Here is an 18,868-nt window from a genome sequence, read left to right as displayed (position 1 = left end):
CTGACCCTGTGTGGACACGGACCGGGGCCCGTCTCTGACCCTGTGTGGACACGGACCGGGGCCCGTCTCTGACCCTGTGTGGACACGGACCCGGGTCCGTCTCTGACCCTGTGTGGACACGGACCTAGGGTGGGACTGCCCAGGGCATGAGTCCTTCCAGAGCAGCTTACGGTTCCTGACAGCAAAGTACAGAGAGAGAACATTCCAGAAGGATGCCCTTGGGAAAAGGGGAGCACTGCCTTGAAGGGGTGCCACAAGACCTGCTCCCCCAGCCAGAGAAACTGTCCAGACTGGGGTTCCCTACCTTCCTGCCTCTTCCACCTGCCTTGCCCCCTCCAGCACCCCCTCACCTGCCCCTTCCTTGCTCCTCTCACACCTGAGCCCCTGTTTTGGGGTCCCCTTCAGAAGCTGGGGTAGGAGGTCCACTCAGGAGAGAGGAGGGGAGCAACGGGAGCCTCTGGGCTGGGGGCTTCCCCTGGACATGTGTCCCCAGAGTTCTGATTTGTGAGGGGTGAGGCCTGGGCAAGGGCATGAGGCACCATAGGCACCCCGGGTTCTAGGACATTTGCAGGGTGTGGCTCTGTGTCCTCGGCCAGCCCCTCCACAGGACGGACGTCAGGTACAGCCTGGGGTCCATCCTCACAGGGGCCTCTTTCCTCCAGTTCAGGGGCCCCTCACCCCCCTGTGCTGCCCTCCCTGCTGCCTCTGACCTGCACCTCTTTCCACCTCTGTGCTGTGGTCCTGGCACATCCACCCGTGTGACCCTGCGTCAGTTCCCTGTGGGCACTTGTGGGTGCCACCCCCATGCCCAGCTCCACCAGCACCCAGAGAACCCCCTTCCCATCCCTGGGCAGGGGTGCCTTTGGAGGACTCCCAGTCTGTGGGTGCTCGCTTAGGACTCTTAATATGGGGGTGCTCGCTTGGGCTTCTAAACTCCTGGGAGTGGTCACTGGACAGGAGAGGTCTGGGAGGAAGGGAGAGCTGGGGTGCTGTGGACCGGCCGCGTGATTTCTGGACGTGACCTGGAGAAGACACCAGAAGGAGAGGCAGGGGGACCCCGGGCGATGGTTAGTGGGGGCCAGCAGGGGCCCTGGTCCTGGTCAGTACGCGTGATGGTTAGTGGTGGGGGTACAGAGGCCATTGGTGCTTAACATGCTGGTGGTACCCTAGGGGTCTGTCCTAGGAGCCGCCATCATCAGAGTTAGGAGGAAGAACTGGCAGTTACAGCGGGGGTGGGGGGCGCTGAGTGGGGGGCTGGTCAGTTAGCGGCATCACCGTGGGTGTCAGGCAGCAGCCAAGCACCATGGCTAACACTTGTCCCCCCCCACTCACTCCTGCACCCCCACTGCTCACTCCCATCCCCCTCGCTTCTCACACCCACCTCCCCCACCGTGGCTAATGCCTACCTCCTACCACTCACTCCCACGCCCCCATGGCCAACACCTGCTTCCCCCCACCAAGGTTCACGCCTACTGCCCCCCACCACTCACTCCCATCCCCTCCACTGCTCACACCTGCCCCCCCCAGCCATGGCTCACACCTGCCCCCACAGCTCACACCCGCCTCCCCCCATGGCTCACGCCCTCCCCCCACCCCCCTGGCTCACGCCTCCTCTCGTGTGTCGCCTCCTCCAGGGCGGCCCGTACCACGACATGCTGCACAGTATTTTGGGCGCGTACACGTGTTACCGGCCGGATGTGGGCTACGTAAGTGAAGTTCCCGGTGTTCTGTCGTCCTGGTGTGCAGAAGGCAGGCGGGCCCTCACCCAGCACGTCGGGGCCGCTCCCTTGCAGGACTTTGCTGGCCGGCCACCCTGCCTTAGCTGTGTCCTTGCGAGCACGACTGTGTCCCAGCACCTCCGACAGCTTCCACTGAGCCGGGGGTGTGCACGTGTATGTGTGCACACACGTGTGTGTCTGCTCGGTACATGTGTGCTTGTGTGTGTTGTCTACCCATGTGTGTGTACATGCATGTCCCTGTGCTGTGTGTATGTGCCCTTCTGAGTGCGTTCAGCGTAACCGTGTGTGTGTGTGTGTGTGTGTGTGTGTACGTGCATGTCCTGTGCTGTGTGCATGTGCCCTTCTGAGTGTGTGCAGCATAACCGTGTGTGTGCATGTGCTGTCCACACGTGTGCATGCATCTTGCCGAGCACAGTGACCAGGGTCAGTTACCAGCAAGGTAGGGCCTGCTGGGAGGTGGCCGAGGGGGCAGTGCTGGCGGGGAGCCAGGCCCTAGTGGACACAGGCATGTGGGGGTGGGCGGGGCAGGGTGGCCAGAGCACCACCTCCGTCCACAGGTGCAGGGCATGTCCTTCATCGCAGCCGTGTTGACCTTGAACCTGGACACAGCAGATGCCTTTATTGCCTTCTCGAACCTTCTGAACAAACCCTGTCAGATGGCCTTCTTCCGCGTGGACCACGGCCTTGTGAGTGCTCTCACCTCCCTCCTCAGAGAGGTGGACAGTCCTGGGGGGTTGACAGCAGAGTGTGGGGACTCCTCCTCCCTCCCTCCAGAAAGCTAATGTTTCTGGACATGGCCTTCAGTGCAAACTGCAGGTCCACTTGCACACACGTCTGCAGCCAGCTTGCCGCTGACCACAGGCTAAAGCTTGGTCTGTAGCGTGTTACAAGCCCCCACAGGGTTAATTATACCCCCGCTGGGAAACCTTCCTGCATGCTAGACCTTCCTAGGCCTGAGGGACTCGTGTCCCCGCACCTTGAATGCTTTCCTTCTGACCCACACCCACATCTGGAACCCTCCTCATGTGCTCAAGACCCTTGCTAAGCCACAGTACCACCACCCTCGCCTCAGGTGAGGGCCCTGTCCCCTAGGGGGGCCTCAGCATGGGGTTCCATGAGGTCTGCCTCCCCCACTCACCGCCGAGTCTCAGGAGACCACTCTGCGGTGTCTTGGCCTGGGTTCCATCTGCCTGGGTCACACCTGACCGCCGAGCTGCCCAGCTCCAGTTCTCCCCTCCGAAGGCAGAGCTGGGGTGGGGCCACCAGGTGCTGATGGGAGGCTTAGAGATGGCACATGGAGCCCTGAGCCTGCCTGTCATCCTCTTGGCATTTTAGGGGCACAGTCCCCCAGTAAGGGAGCCACCCTTCACCCTGTCAGCATGTTGGGGGCACAGGACCCCAGCATGGGGCCCCTCCTTCACCCTGTTGGCATGTCAGGGGCACAGGCCCTGAGCAAGGAGGCCGCGCTTCACGCTGTCGGCATGTCGGGGGCATAAGCCCCAAGAGGGGGCCACTTGTCACCTTGTTAGTATGTCGGGGGCACAAGCCCTGAGCAAGGAGGCTGCCCACCACCCTGTCAGCATGTCGGGGGCATAAGCCCCAAGAGAGGGGGCCACCTTTCACTTTGTCAGCATGTCGGGGGGCACAGGCCCTGAGCGAGGAGGCCGCCCCGAGACACACAGAGACGTGAGTTGCCGTAGCATCAGCATCGACACAGGGACTCCACCAATGAGGCCACTGATGGCCTTTTCCCTGTCTCCCTAGATGTTGACGTATTTTGCTGCATTTGAGGTATTCTTTGAAGAGAACTTGCCGAAATTATTTGCTCACTTCAAGAAAAACCACTTAACCCCTGACATCTACCTGATTGACTGGTAGGTCCGTGAGCTCAGTCCCTACGTCTCTGCCTTTTCCTTCCTCTCCGCTGGCCTTCTACTGGGCCCTGGACCCTGGGGGCAGTGTGGTCAGCGCTGGCTGAGGGCAGGAAGAGCGACAGGGGCCAGCCCTGCACACCAGCAGTCCCAGCAGTGGGAGTCCGCCGAGGCAAGGCTGCTGACCTGCATGGCATGTGGTGTGCCCAGGTCAGCAGTCTGGTCCCAAGGCCAGCGGCGGTTCCTGAATGGAGGCCTTGACATCAGGTCGGTTGGCGGGACTGCTGGCTCAGAGCACAAAAGCTTTTCCCTGGGGGTGGGAACATTTCCAGGGGGACTTCAGCTGGCTCGGGTGGCAGGTGGGCAGGGGAGCTTTGTGGAGGGAGCTGGGACAGTGTGGGAGTGATGGGCCGCCCTGGGGGCCACTGACTGTGGGTAAAGGACCCAGTGTGACCACACGTGGGAGGCCTCTGTCCTCCAGAGGGTGCCTAGGTTGAGGGCTTGTGCAGTGCTAGTGGGGATGCCGTGAACCAGCAGGGACCCTGGGACGCTTCAGGAGCATTGGTTGTGATCCTGCCCACAGGGCCGACCAGTCAAAGCCCAGCATGCACCCTGCAAGCTTGCTTCTCTGTGAGAGTCCAGGACAGTGTCCCTGAGCCCGAGGACACTCGTTCCTCAGTGGCTCTTGGTTGTAACAAGTCTGTAGTTGTAAGTACAGTGTTCGGCTCCCCTAGAAGCCACCGTCAGGAAAGGAGGAACGTTGTTCTCACAGGCAAACCTGCTTCAGAAGCAGCAGTGTCACTAGGTGAAGACTAAGGTGAGCCTGACTGGTCCAGAGTGTGTTCACTCAGCTCATGTCCATGTGAAAACTGGACAGTGAACTGGGAAGAGCAGAGAAGAATTGGTACATTGAAGTGGTGGTGGTGGTGAAGACTGATGCACCTTGGACAAGGAGAGTAAAACTTGCTGGGTGTACTGTGGGCATGTTGTTCCAAGGAGGTGGAGAGTCACCAATGAAAGGAAGACTCGAGGTGGATCGCATGGTGACTGCAGCAGGACCAAGGTGGCAGTGTGTGTGTCGACAGTGCAGGACAGGGCAGTGCGTCCCTGTGGGTGTGGAGCGGAGCCAGAACTGGCTGGATGACACCCAGCAGCCAAGCTTGTGGAAAGCAGACGCTGTCACAAATGAAACGGAATGCATGTAGGTGTGAGCTGACGGACACACCCTGCGGTCAGCCCTTTGGGTCAGTCATATATTCTGTTTTGCCAGGAATAACAGGCTGAAGAATGGTATCAAATTAAAAAAGAACAGTTCAAGATCTGTGTTATAGCCCAGTAATGGAGTAACAGCCATATGCAAATAAGGAGGGCCTGCTAATACACCTGTTAGTTAAATAGCTGCACCCACCACTAGAAGGAACCATGAAGAAATTGAAGATTTCTGCCAACTTCTGCAGTTTGAGAATGATTGAACATGCAATCAGGATACAATAACGATAACTGGTGGCTGGAATGTAAAAGTTGAAAGCAAAGAAGGACTGACAGTTGCAAAATAATAATAATGGCCTTGGTGACAGAAACGATGCTGGAGATCACGTGACAGGATTTTATGCAACCCATGGCGTAATCACTGCAAATGCCTACAATTGGATGGCAACTACGTCCATGCAGCATTCCACCTGATAGAAGAAGGTGATTCACTAAAATGGGCAGATGACTGGAGGAGCCCACAAGTCACCAGCTGAGAAAGGCCTGGGCTGCCCAGGAGCATCTTTCAGCCACCGCGTCCCCAGCATCTGCTGAAGGTTGTGGTCTAGCCCAGGCGCACTCACACCCTGGCCAGCAACAGAACCACTGCCAGCCAGAGAGAGGGGCTGCGGTTTCACCACCCAGCTGCCACCCCTGCTGTTCAGTGCCAGGAGCACCAATAGCTTAAATCGGGTGAAATCCTACTGTTTGGCCACACCACGTGGGACCCCATAGCTCAAGAGCAAGGGACCACGACAGCTGGAGGTGGGCAGAAACAACAGGCTTCCTGGTTTGCCATTCAGGTACTTTGGGGGAAACACTGCTGTCTAGCTACGCCATGTGGGGTCCCTGCAGACCTCAGGCCAAGAAGGGAGCACAAATATATAGATCCTTCACAAAAATTGTCATCCTCTGGTTACAGCAGCCTAACAGCTACTAAGAAAAGACTCACATAATGTCCAGAAAGCAGCAGTCTGCCTCAGTCATCATTAAAAACCAATCCTTCTGAAAAAGCAGACCCAGTGAATACCCCACATAGTGAGAACTGAAGTTGTTGATGTGGAGTTACTTGAATGGTTACAGAAGATGATGCAAATGATGGAAGAAATAAAGGAAACCGTTAAGAGAGCAAATACCCAGAGACAGTAGTCCAGAAGAAATACTGATGAGGAACACCTTGAACAGCTATGGAAGAAAATGGAAAAGGTGGAAGAAAGAATTGACAGTCTAGATAAAGAGGTACAAGAACTTAAAAAATCATCACAAGACAGAGAGGGCACAGCCAACACAGTACTGGAAATAACAGAAAAGCATGAAAATGCAATACAGGGTATTAAGACCAAAAAGGCAGACGTGTCCAACATGCTGGTGGGACAAAAAAGTAGAGCTGAAGAGATGGAACAGAGAGTCAGTGAGCTGGAAGACAAAAGCCTCACTGGTAACATAATAGAAGAAAAAGCAAGAGATGAGACGTAAAGAAAATGAAGAAAACATTGGGATTGTGGGATGATATCAAAAGGAACAAGATAAGTATGATTGGAATTCCGAACATGGGAATGACAGGGAAATCACTGGAAAAATGTGGAAGAAGATCTAGAAAACCTCTCAGGTATTTTGAAGAATGAGGAAATCCACATCCAAGAAGACACAGCAAATACCAAGTAGACTAGACTCAAAAAGAAAAACATACAGACATATAGTCAAAGTCTCCAAACTAAAAGATAAGGATAGAATTGTAAAAGCAGCAAAAACCAAAAAACCAAACAAACAAAAAAACAACAACAAAGGAAAGACAAAGAGTCCCCTACAAAGGAGAGACAGATTCAGTGCTGATTTCTCAGCAGACGCCATGTGAGCTAGAAGACAATCGGATGGCATATACAGAAAATGGGGAAAAAATTGTTTTCAATCAATTGAAAGTTGAAAAAATTGCCAGCCAAGGATCCTATACCCAGCAGTACTCTCCATCAAATATGAAGGGAAAATTAGATCCTTTGCAGAAAAGAAGGAACTTAAGGAATTTGTGAAAAGGAGACCAAAACTACAATATATTTTACGTGAACTCCTTCACATGAAGATGCCAAAGTAAAGTAGATGGACCATAGTAACCAGAAACAACGGAAAAAGAATCACAACAAAATGGCAACGGTAAAACCTGGCCTGACAGTAATCACACTTAATGTGAATGGACCAAATGTACCACATAAAAGAGGAGCAGAATGGATAAAAAAACAAAGCGCATCATATGTTGCCTACAAGAGACACATCTAAAAAAAGAAGAGAAAGACAAACTAAAAATCAGAGGCTGTTAAAAAAACAACACACACACCAAAAAAACCCCAAGCAAACAGCAACCTCAGAAAAGCAGAAGTGACAGTACTAATAATCCCTGACAAAATAGACTTCAGAATGAAACCACCATAAAAGATAAGGGAGGACATTACATACTGATTAAAGACACAACAGATCGTTCTCCAGACCTGATCATGTACTAGGACACAAAGCAAACCTTAACAAATTAAAAAACATTGAAATAATACAAAGTATCTTCTCAGATCACAATGTGTAAAACTAGAACTTAACCAGAGGAAGGTAAAGCTTACAAAACCACCCATGTGGAAACTGAGTAACTCTGCCAGAACACACTGGGTTATAAAAGAAATGAAGAATGAAATGAAAAAGTTCCTTGGAACAAATAAAAATGAAAATACCTCATATCAAAACCTCTGGGATGCAGCTGAGGCAGTCCTGAGGGGCAGTTCATAGCAATAGGCACATACATAAAAAAAGGAAGAAAGAAGAATCAGTGATCTAATTCAACAAATAGAAAAAGAACAACAATCTAATCCTACAGCCTCTAGAAGAAGAAGAAAAAATAAATCCAAGAGCTGAAATCAATGAGTTAGAAAACAGAAAAACAATTGAAACCATCAGTAAGACCAGGAGCTGGTTTTTCAAGAGTCAGTAAAATTGACCACTGATGAAACCACTGGTAAAGTTAACAAAAGAGAAAAAAGAGAAGACCCAGATAACTTGATTAAGAAATGATAGATATAACATCACAACAGAACCAGAGGAAATTAAACCAATGATACTGGAATACTGTGAAAAGCTATACTCTGATACATTTGAAAACCTAGAGGAAATGGACAGATTTCTTGAAACTTATGCTCTACCCAGATTAATAAGGATGGATATAGAACACTTGAACAGAGCCATCACAAAACAAGAAATTGAACAGGTCATAAAAAGACCTCCCCATAAGAAAAGTCCTAGACCAGATGTGCTTCACAACTGAATTCTCCTAAACATTCAGAGAGGATCAATCAATCACCAGTACTACTTAAATAATTTGAAAAAAATAGAAACACTCCCAGAGTCCTTCTATGAAGCAAGGTTAACCCTAATACCAAAACCAGACAAAGATATTACCAAGGAAGAAAACTACAGACCAGTATCACTCATGAACATAGATGTAAAAATCCTTAAAAAAATCTTAGCCAATAGAATCCAAAAGCACATAAAAAAGAAATTCATCATGACCAAGTGAGGTTCATAAAAGGTATGCAAGGATGGTTAAATAGGAGAAAAACAATCATCATAATTCACCTTATTAACAAAACAAAAAACAAGAACCACATAATCTTAGCAGTTGATGCAGAAAAGGCATTTGACAAAATTAAAAACCTCTTCCTGATAAAGAGACTCAACAAAATTGGAATAGAAGGGAGTTTCCTCAACATAATGAAAAGTGTATATGTAAAACCAAGAGCCAACATCATTCTCAATGGAGAAAGACTAAAAGCATTCTCCTTGCGAACACAGACCAGACAAAGATGCCCACTGTCACAACTTCTATTCAGTATTGTATTGGAAATGCTTGCTAGGGTAATATGACAAGAGAAGGAAATAAAAAGCATCCATATAGGCAAAGAGATGGCTGAGCTATCAGTATATGCAGATGATAAGAGAGTGTACACAGAAAACCCCAAAGACTCAACAAAAAACCTGTTAGCGCTAGTGGGCCAATTTAGTTGAGTGGCAGGATATCAGATTATTATCCAGAAGTCAGTGGGATTCTCTACAGTAACAAAGATAACTCAGAAAGCAATATCATTTACAATAGCCAACCACAAATTGAGATACTTGGGAGTGAGCCTAACTAGAGATACAAAAGACCTGTACAAAGAAAACTACAGATCACTGTAAGACACAGTAAAAGACCCAAAGAAAAGGGAAGATGTGCCCTGTTCATAGATAGGGAGACTCAATATTGTGAAAATGACAGTCCTACCAAAAGCAATTTACATATTAAATGCAATCCCAATACAGATACCAAACTCATTTTTCAAGGAGATTGAAAGGAAAATTTTCAAGTTTATTTGGAGAGGCAAGAGACCCCGAATAAGCAAAACACTTCAGAGAAACAAAACTGAATTGGGAGGCATAGCACTCCCTGGCCTCACAACCTGCCACAGAGCTGTAGTAACCAAAACAGCATGGTACTGGTACAATGACAGGCACATGGAGCATTGAAACAGAATTGAGAACCCAGAAGTGGACCCAGCTATCTATGGCCAGCTGATATTTGACAAGGAAATAAAACCTATCAAATGGGGAAATGACAACCTCTTAAACAAATGGTGCTGGCAAAACTGGACTGCTATCTTCAGTAAACTGAAACAGGATATCACACCGTACACAAAAATAAACTCAAAGTGGATCAGAAACCAGGGAGTAAATCCCAAAACCATAAAGCTTATCAGAGACAATGTGGGATCAAGCTTAGACAGCCTAGTATATGGTATAAAGAGACTGCCAAGTACAGCCAGAAATGCACAATCTGTAGAGGATGAAATTGGTGAATGGGACGTTCTACTAAAGATTAAATACCTGTGTGCATCAAAACCAATTTCCAACAGAGTAAAAAGAAAATCTGCTGACTGGGAAAAAACATCTGGCATTACCGTTTCAGGTAAGGGTCTCATTATCAAGTTTACAGAATCCTTCAGGGCCTCCACAAGAAAAAGACTGAAGACATGGAAAGACTTTTCACAGAGGAAGATACTTGGATGGCCAGCAGACAGATGAGAAGAAATGTTTAAAAACACTGGCAGTAAGAGATGCAAATCAAAACCACAATGAGATATCAGTTCCCCCCAGTAGCAGTGGCAGAGTTTAACATGACAGTAAGAAATAAATGTTGGAGAGGATGTGGCAAGATAGGAACTCTTGTACATTGTTGGTGGGATTGTAAAATGGTACAATCATTCTGGAAGGCACTTTGACGTTTCCTCAAAAAGCTGAGCATAGAAATTCCACTACGTGGAATATACCCTGAGAAAATGAGAACTGAGGCAGAAACGGAGACTTGTACACCAGTGTTCACGGCAGCATTATTCACCATCGCAAGAACGTGGAAACAGCTCAGATGTCCACCACAATGGAATGGATTGAGAAATTGTGGTTCATTCACTGGATGGAATACTACACAGCATGCAGGAGCAATGATTTTTTAAATCACTGCCTAACTTGGGAGGGACTGGAGAACATTATGTTAAATGAACTAACTCCGTCCCATAAGGACAAATAATGTATAAGACCATCATTATAGAACGAGTATGAAGATTCAAGGGGGGGCGATGAGAGCAGCGGGGTGGGGTGGGGCATTGTTAATCATGTTGTAGTTGTTGTTGTTGTTACGTGCTGTCAAGTCGCTTGTGAACTATAGCAACCCTATGTACAACAGCTCTGAACCCTGCCTTGTCCTGAGCCAGTCTCACTAATTCAGACACACCAACCCTCATTGCCCCTGTTACTGTATCTTCCATCTCTGCCAGGGTCTTCCTCTCCCACACTGTCCCTCCACCCTCCCAAGTATGATGTCCTCCAAGGACGGGTCCCTCCTGGCCACAGGCCAAAGTATGTGAGATGGAGCTTCTAACTTCTAGCATCCAAGGAGAGACTTGGTTTCACCCTCTCCAAGACAGACATTTGTTTTCTTGGCGGTCCATGGTATGTTCAAGACTCTTCTCCAGCACCACATCGATTCTTCTGTCATCCTTAATCATTGTCCAGCTCTCTGATGAATAGCAAGTAATTACAAAGCATGGCCTGGACTAGGTGCACCGTAGTCTTTAGACTGACATCGTTGCTTTTCAGCACTCTGGAGAGGTCCCTGACAGCAGATTTTCCCAATGTAATTCGTCTTTTGATTTCCTGACTGCTGGTGTTAAGAGTGTTGATTGTGGAGCCGAGCAAGCTGTAACTGTTAACAAACTCATTCTCTTCTCCATCCGTCACAGTGCTGCCAGTTGGCCCAGTGCTGAGAATATTTGTCTTCTTGATGTTGAGCTTCAATCCACAGTGAGGATAGGGTCGCACAATTTGATGGATTGAGGGGGGCGGTGAAGGAAATGGGAAATATCTGGTGTGAAAAACAATGTATATGAACTTTGTAAATAAACCAGTATAAAATAAAAATAAAATTTAAAAAAAAAAAGACCTGGTTGACTCTGGGAGACACTCTTAGTTAACTCATGGGTAAACTTAAAGCTGAAGAAAAGGAAAACAAGTCCACAAAGCCACAAGTCCTTGAGTTGATCCCACCTGCATTTCCGAACCACCTCAAGAAGAACACTGAAGGCTTTTGATAGGAAATCAGGTGGGAAACCAGGTGGGCGGCGACATGATTGTCATCTAGATCAGAAGGTGTCAGGACACACTGCGGAAATTGCTCTTCACACAGAGAAGGCCGAAGGATGGGAAGAAACGATCCAGGAATGAGCTGACCAGAGCTGCCGCTTGAAGGAAGCTCGAGAAGACAAATCCCTGTAACAAAATACGCACAGAGCTGGGGATAGAAAACCGACACTCACCCTGAGAGGACTGAAGAACAGACTCAGGCCTTGTGCTGCAAAACGAAAGGATTCCAGGGGCCAAACACTGAATGATGCAGAAAGCACCCAAGAAAAGAAAGAATACACAGAGTCACGGTGCTAAAAGGAATTGGTTGGCACTGACTCTCTTCAGGAAGTAGCCATGTGGTCAAGAATCAAGGGTCCTGAAGGAAGAAGTACATTGAAGGCATTGGGGAAATAAGGCCCCAGGACTGATGGGGCACCAGTCAGATTGTTTCAGGAAGCAGATGCAGCCCTGGATGTGCTCACTAAACTATGCCAATAAATGTGTAAGACGGCCCTCTATCAAGTGATTGGAAGAGCCCCCTGTTTGTTCCATTCCAGAAATAAGACACGTGATCCGATGGTGTGTGGAAGTCAAACACTATCATTAGGACCATCTGTAAATAACATACTGCTGATGGATTTGTGGTTGCTGGGTGGGATTTTTTTTCCTTTTTCTAAGTGACTGGAGCTGTACATTAACATCAACAGGGAACTGCTAGACATTCAAGCTGGATTTAGAAAAGGCCATGAGACCAGAGATGATGATGACTGCTGACAGCAGCAGTGTAGACCTTGATGGAGGAGAGAGTGTCAGAAAGAGGTTACCTTGTGTTTACCAACTGTGCAAAGGTATTTGACTGTTTCTCCCAATAAATTGTGGGTGACGCTGAGAAGACACTTACCTGTGCTCATGTGAACCTAGAGAGAGACCACAGTGCAGTCATTGCCGCCGTACAAGGGGATGCTGTGTGCTTCAAAACTCAGAAAAGATGGGTCAGGGTTGTCCCCTTCTCACAGCTCTTCACTCTGCAAAGCACATGATTTAAGGAGCTGGACTCTGTGAAGACGAATGTGGCATCACGACTAGAAGACTAGTCAGTATGTTGAGTTACGTAGACCCCCCTTGCTTGTGGAAAAATGAGGATGCTTCGAAGCATTTACTGAATAAGAGCAGGGACTATGGCCTGTGGCGTGGATTAAACCTCGGCATGAGGGAAGCAGAAACCCTCACCACTGCACCAGCAGGCCGCAGCATCCTAGGTAAAGAAGATTGAAACTCGGTTATTTCACTTTACTTTGATCTGTAAGCAACACGTATGGTAGCAGCAGTCAAGAAATGAAGACGTGCTGTACCGGGCAGTCTGTCAGGACCTCGTTAAAGTGCTGGAGAGCAAGGATGTTAGTCTGAGGATACACCTGGCCCAAGCTGTGGGGTCTGCTGATGCTTCCTTTGCATCTTAAAGACGGACAACTTGTCGATGCTGTTGAATTGTTGTATTGGTGAACAGTATTGAATACATGACCTGGAAAACTCAAAACCATTGCCAACTGGTTGGAACGAACTCTTAGCTGACCCTCCTGCAGGGATTTCCAGGTTTGTAAATGGCCTTTCTCCCAAGTTGCTGCTGGGGAGTTCAAATGGGCGGAGCTTGGACACAGGGCTCTTAGCAGCACAAGACCCTGCGGTCCACAGACTTCGTGGATGCCCAGAGACCGTCTGCAGGACAGACAAGCCTGCTGTGCAGTCAGGGCGCTGCTTCCAGAGGTGAGGGTGGTGAACCCACCTCACCCACTTGGGCATATTGCCAGGAGAAGGAAATGATGCCAGGAAAGGTGGGGGCCGGCGGGTCCACTCCGCCCAGAGCATTAGGTGGCTGTGTGCTCCGCGGGCACCTTGTGGCTCAGGGGTCTGTGCTGTGAGGCGACTGGTCTGTTTGCGGTCATCCAATCTCAGGCCCCTTGCTGACATGCACCCGGTCAATTGCTGACACGCACCCGCCAAACAGCTCTGGAAGGAGGTGGTGGCCATGGCATTGCGGAGCCTGGGTCCCTTGTTGAGCGTCCGCTGTGGTCAGTGGTCTCGGGCGGGTGGGCCTCCCCAGGTGTCCAGCCGCGCCCTCGTCCAGCGCCCCTCTCTCCCAGGATCTTCACCCTGTACAGCAAGTCGCTGCCGCTGGACCTGGCCTGCCGCGTCTGGGACGTGTTTTGCCGCGACGGTGAGGAGTTCCTGTTCCGCACGGCCCTGGGCGTGTTGCGGCTCTTCGAGGACGTGCTGGCCAGGATGGACTTCATCCACATGGCGCAGTTCCTCACCCGGCTGCCCGAGGACCTGCCCCCCGAGGAGCTCTTCACGGCCATTGCCACGGTGCAGATGCAGAGCCGTGGCCGCAAGTGGGCTCAGGTGAGTGCCCGCCCACATGGGGGTACACAGGTGTGGGGGGGGCCCCGCAAGCTGACAGGTACTCAGGTGAGCATCCACTCCACGTGGGGGCACACAGGTATCTGAGGGGGACTCAGCAAGCTGACGGGGGAGCATCCACTCCACATGGGGGCCCACAGGTGTATGAGGGGTCCCCACAAGCTGACAGGTACTCAGGTGAGCAACCACCCCATGTGGGTGCACACAGGTGTCTGAGGGATATCTCACAAGCTGATGGGTGCTCAGGTGAGCACCCACCCCACATGGGGTGCACACAGGTTTATGAAGGGGACCCCGCAAGCTGACAGGGGCTCAGGTGAGCACCCCACTCTTTATGGAGTGAGCAGTCGCTCCACATGGGATGTGTGCAGGTGTGGGGGGCTCCTGCTGGTTCTCTGGGGGGTTCAGCTGGGTGTCTGCCCCGTGTAGGATGGATGCAATGTTTAGTGGATGACCTTTCAGTTTGACATGTGCTCAGGTGTGTGTGAGGTCGTGCTGGGTCTGCACTGGGCTCAGGGGAGCACCCCGCCACATGTGTGGTGTATGCAGGTGGGGGGGTCATGCTGGGTCTGCAGTGGGCTCAGGTGGGCCTCCCATGAGGGATGGGCACAGGTATGTGGGGAGTCTGAGGTGAGCTCTGAGAGCAGAGCAGCCCCAAATGGCCCAGGGAAGGGAGGGGCCAGGTGAGGTGTGGCTCCTCTGCCGACCTTGAGATGCCCTTGACTCTGGATTTGACAGGTGGGGTGCTGTACTGTCTGTGACCACAGAGAACAAGGGAGGGTGGCCACCACTCACCTGGCCAAGACACTCCTCCTGGGCGTGTTCACCCCTGAGTGGCCGTGCTCAGTGGTACAGCTGAGCTGAGGATCACTGCACCCCCATCTCAGCTCCCATCTCACCTCCCATCTCACCTGCCCCATCTCATCTCCCATCTCAGCTCCCCATCTCACCTCCCCCATCTCAGCTCCCCATCTCACCTGCCCCATCTCATCTCCCATCTCAACTCCCCCTCTCACCTCCCATCTCACCTGCCCCCTCTCACCTCCCATCTCACCTCCCCCATCTCATCTCCCATCTCAACTCCCCCTCTCACCTCCCATCTCACCTGCCCCCTCTCACCTCCCATCTTACCTGCCCCATCTCATCTCCCATCTCAACTCCCCATTTCACCTCCCATCTCACCTGCCCCCTCTCACCTCCCCTCCTTCCCCTCCTGGTGACCCCTCTGTGGGCTGCTCCCCATCCCTCCCCCTCAGAGGCCCTGGCCCTGCTCCTACTCAGGCACCTTGGCCAGCGGCCTGCTTGTCACATCCTATGGGGTTGACACCTTTCCAAGTGTGTGAGGCTGCTCCCTCCTGCTGCTTCCTGGCCAGTGGCTGTCCACCTGCCCAGCACTCACACTGCCTGTTGTGTACAGCATGCCTGTGTACACACACATTTACACACCATGTACACACCGTATGCACGTGTCACAAAGATGTGCATGTAAGCACAATAATATACAGTGTCCACCTGACACACTCACCAGATATGCACATGTGTGTGTATACACAACACATCTGCATACACCACGGTCTTGCATGCCATGCGTGATCTTGTGACACACTGTGTCTCCTGTATACTTACAGCACCGTCTCATACATACGTACTCCACGCGTCCACATACACCACGCCCTGTACCTGTGCAGACTCATGGGCACAGGCTGCAGTTCATACGTACCTGCACCGCACATGTGCACACACTGTGGTCTGCACATAGCACAGGCATCATGGGGACATACTGTGTCTCACATACATGCACCACGTGCTTAGGAGCACATGCCATACCTCCTACACGCATGCTTAGGTGCACACGCTATGCCTCATACGCACGTGTCCACACACCAATCTCTACATGGGCCCTGTCGCTAGAGGGAAGGCCCAAAGTGGACAGCAGAGTTCATGCACTTAGCATGGTCTCCTTAACCTGGTAAGGGTATTGGACCGGGTGAGGGCGGTGTTGGCTCTGGTGAAAGGCTTTCAGGCCTGGTGAGGGGTAGCTGGTCTTGGTGAGGGGGTGTCAGGCCCAGTGAAGCAGTGGGGACCCCCGTGGTGGCGTGGTGTTCCCAGTAGTGGGTTTGCCGGTCTGGGTGAGGGGCTGTTGGTGACACACTGGGCAGAGCCAGGCTGACGGTGGGGATGGCGGGATGGGGGCGGAAGGCTCCCATCCGAGTGCATGACAGGCAGGGGGTGGGTGGCAGGCAGCAGAGGGGGTGGTGGGCAGGGCTGCGGTCGTCTGTGCGTGGTGAGGACTGCTGGCCACGCTGACCTGTCCCTCTGCCCAGGTGCTGACTGCCCTGCAGAAGGACAGCCGAGACGTGGAGAAGGGCAGTCCTTCGCTGCGACACTGAGACCACGGCCTGCCGGCCCTGGGCATCCACACCACTCCGGGACACATCACCACAGGCCTGCAGCCCGACAGTGGCAAGCAGCAGCTGGCACTGACCAGCTGGCCCCTGCAGCCGGCCTTACCCTAGACGTTTCCAAGGATCCGCAGGCATCGGACACTCGGCGTGGCCTCGGACACTCGGCGTGGCGGGGCGCAGGCTGGCGGTGTTGATGGCTCATTAAACTGTCACCTCTGCTGACCACTGCACTGGCCCTCAGGCTGTTGGCCGTGATGCAAGGGCAGAGGGTATTGACATGGGCGAGGTCGGTCATGGAGCTCTGTCCAGCAGCCAGGCCTTCCATGACAAGTCTCCTATGTGAGCCCCCTGGGGAGGCGGGCCCGGGGCAATGTGCCTGTGGCCTGGTGGGTGTCACCTGCACCCTTGACTCCAGCAGCATGGTCCCAGGGCTCTGATCCAGAGCCACGGGTCTGCATCTGCCCATGGCCACCCTGCAGACAGCCCCATGGGCTGCTGAAGGGCAGCAGAGGGAGGAGCAGACCAGCCCTGGGTCCTGCAGGCCTAGGCCTCTGCTGGCTGGCCACCAGACAAGGTGCAGGTCAACTGGAACTGCTTCCCTTGCCGGGACACATCACTGGACATCGAGCGGGTCCTCGGGACCAGTGATTTCCTCACCTGTGATGTGTGGGCTATCTCAGCGGTCAGCAGCTCCCCCTCCCGCGTGGCCCTCCCCTCCCGCTACACCCTCCCCTCCCACTGGCCCTCTTGTTTGTTCCCCCTTCCTGCGTGGTCCTCCCCTCCCGCCTGGCTCTCCCGCTATGGACTCCCCTCCCACGTGGCCCTCCTCTGCCCGCTCCTCCAGGCTGTACTCAGCTCAGTTCTTTGTCCTGGTCTGGAGAGCTCTGTCAGTGCAGAGTGGACGATGTGCACATGGTCAGCAGGGCCAGGGCTCACTGGTTGGTTAGCAGCATGCTGGACCCTCCTTGGGCTTTGGGGGGCTGGTGCGGGGCTGGGAGTGGGGTTGGTGCTGGGAGCTGGACAGGACCTGGCCACGTCCTCCCAAAGGCCTTTGTGGGAGCAGCTGCAGGTGTGGGCCCTTCTCCCCTGAGCTCTCTCCTCACCGCCCCCTCTGATCCTGTGAGGTGCTGGCCCCTCTGCGCACCGCACTGAATGTAGCCCCCAGCGCTCTACCCTGTCCACTGCGAATGGCTCTTCTCAGGGTGTGCTTTCTTCCTGAGCATGGGACAGCTGTCCACGTGACACTGACATCTACGTGACACAGTGACAGTGCTGAGGCCCACGGCGGCTGGGCCTCATGCTCTGCGGGCCCTCATTGGACAGGCCGACAGTCACTGGTCCCAGCGATGGACAAGCTGTCCTGGACGTCCACCCGGACGACACCACTGAGGTGTCAGGTGGGGCTGTCTGGCACTGACACCAAGGGGAGTGGCCTGTTCGTCCAGGATGGGCGCCCACCGTACCTCAGATCACTGTTGAGGGGACAGGAAGTCACCTCACCCTGGGTTCTCTGACTCAGATTGCGGCTGGGGTTTCTGCCCACCTGATCGCCAGCACCTCACTCCACAGCGCAGATGCCCGGTGGGGCCCTGTCCCCGAGGCCGTCCACCTGCTCATTCCAACTATTTAGAGGACTTTGCAGATGGTCATCTCCTGGTGACCCTAGCTGTGTCAGCTTCAGTGTGTCCAGCTGGCCTCTGGGGTTCTCAGCAGGTGCCTGTGGCCTTGGGGTTGGACAGACGTGGTTTTCTAATAAAGCCAGCCCTGGTTACCCATGTCTGCCCACTACGACCCTGTGCCCTTCAGCTGCTGGGCTGTCAGCCTGCACGTCGGCCCCCGGTAGGACATCTGGTCCAGGCCCTCAGGAGCCGAAGTCTCCGGCCTGCAGCTCTTGCCCCCCCCTTCCCCCCCCGAGCCTCACTCCTGTGTCCATGGCCTCCTGACCAGCGTGCTTGCTTGCTCTGCAGTCACCTCTCAGGGAAGCCCTGCCTCGCTGGCTTTGCAGAGCTGACCACGCTCCTGGCACTGTGCTGGTCAGACAAGGCTGGGCTGCCTCCTTGACCACCATGGGCCTGGACTCCATCTATAGGACACGGCTCTGCATGGTCAGTGCTGTCCATGGGAGCTCCAGGAGGTGGGGCCTGGCACAGACTGCTGGCTGGGACTGTGGCCCTGGACAGACCCCTCCCCAGGGGGTGATTTGACCCTGACCCCAGGGAACCTCCCCTTGGCTTAACCTCTGTATCTCTTCGGAGATGCTGCCTGCTGAGGGAACACTGCCATGAGGTGGGGACACTGTCCACTGTGGGGGTACTGTCCACTGTGGGGGTACTGTCCACTGTGGGGACGCCGCCCACTGTGGGGATGCTGTCCACTGTGGGAACACTGCCGTGAGGTGGGAACATTGTCCACTGTGGGATTACTGACCACTGGGGGACGCCGTCCACTGTGGGAACACTGCTGTGAGGTGGGGACACTGTCCACTGTGGGATTACTGACC

At 52.7% G+C, this 18,868-nt stretch overlaps 1 protein-coding gene across 1 annotated transcript in view; it reads left to right on the top strand.

Annotated features, from left to right (window-relative positions):
• TBC1D14 (TBC1 domain family, member 14) overlaps nucleotides 1-16,353 on the top strand; it is a 67,481-nt gene extending 51,128 nt beyond the window's left edge. The window contains exons 9-13 of the mRNA XM_006893626.1: nucleotides 1,635-1,706; nucleotides 2,297-2,425; nucleotides 3,504-3,613; nucleotides 13,687-13,945; nucleotides 16,288-16,353. Coding sequence (XP_006893688.1) covers nucleotides 1,635-1,706; nucleotides 2,297-2,425; nucleotides 3,504-3,613; nucleotides 13,687-13,945; nucleotides 16,288-16,353 — 636 coding nt within the window. The remainder of the gene's footprint in view (nucleotides 1-1,634; nucleotides 1,707-2,296; nucleotides 2,426-3,503; nucleotides 3,614-13,686; nucleotides 13,946-16,287) is intronic.
• Nucleotides 16,354-18,868: the final 2,515 nt, after the last annotated feature.

Source organism: Elephantulus edwardii, unplaced genomic scaffold, assembly GCF_000299155.1.
Source record: "Elephantulus edwardii isolate Elephantulus edwardi_28Jun2011 unplaced genomic scaffold, EleEdw1.0 scaffold00129, whole genome shotgun sequence".
Lineage (NCBI taxonomy): Eukaryota > Metazoa > Chordata > Mammalia > Macroscelidea > Macroscelididae > Elephantulus > Elephantulus edwardii.
The sequence above is the reverse complement of the archived record's forward strand: the minus strand, read 5'-3'. Positions and strand labels throughout refer to the sequence as shown.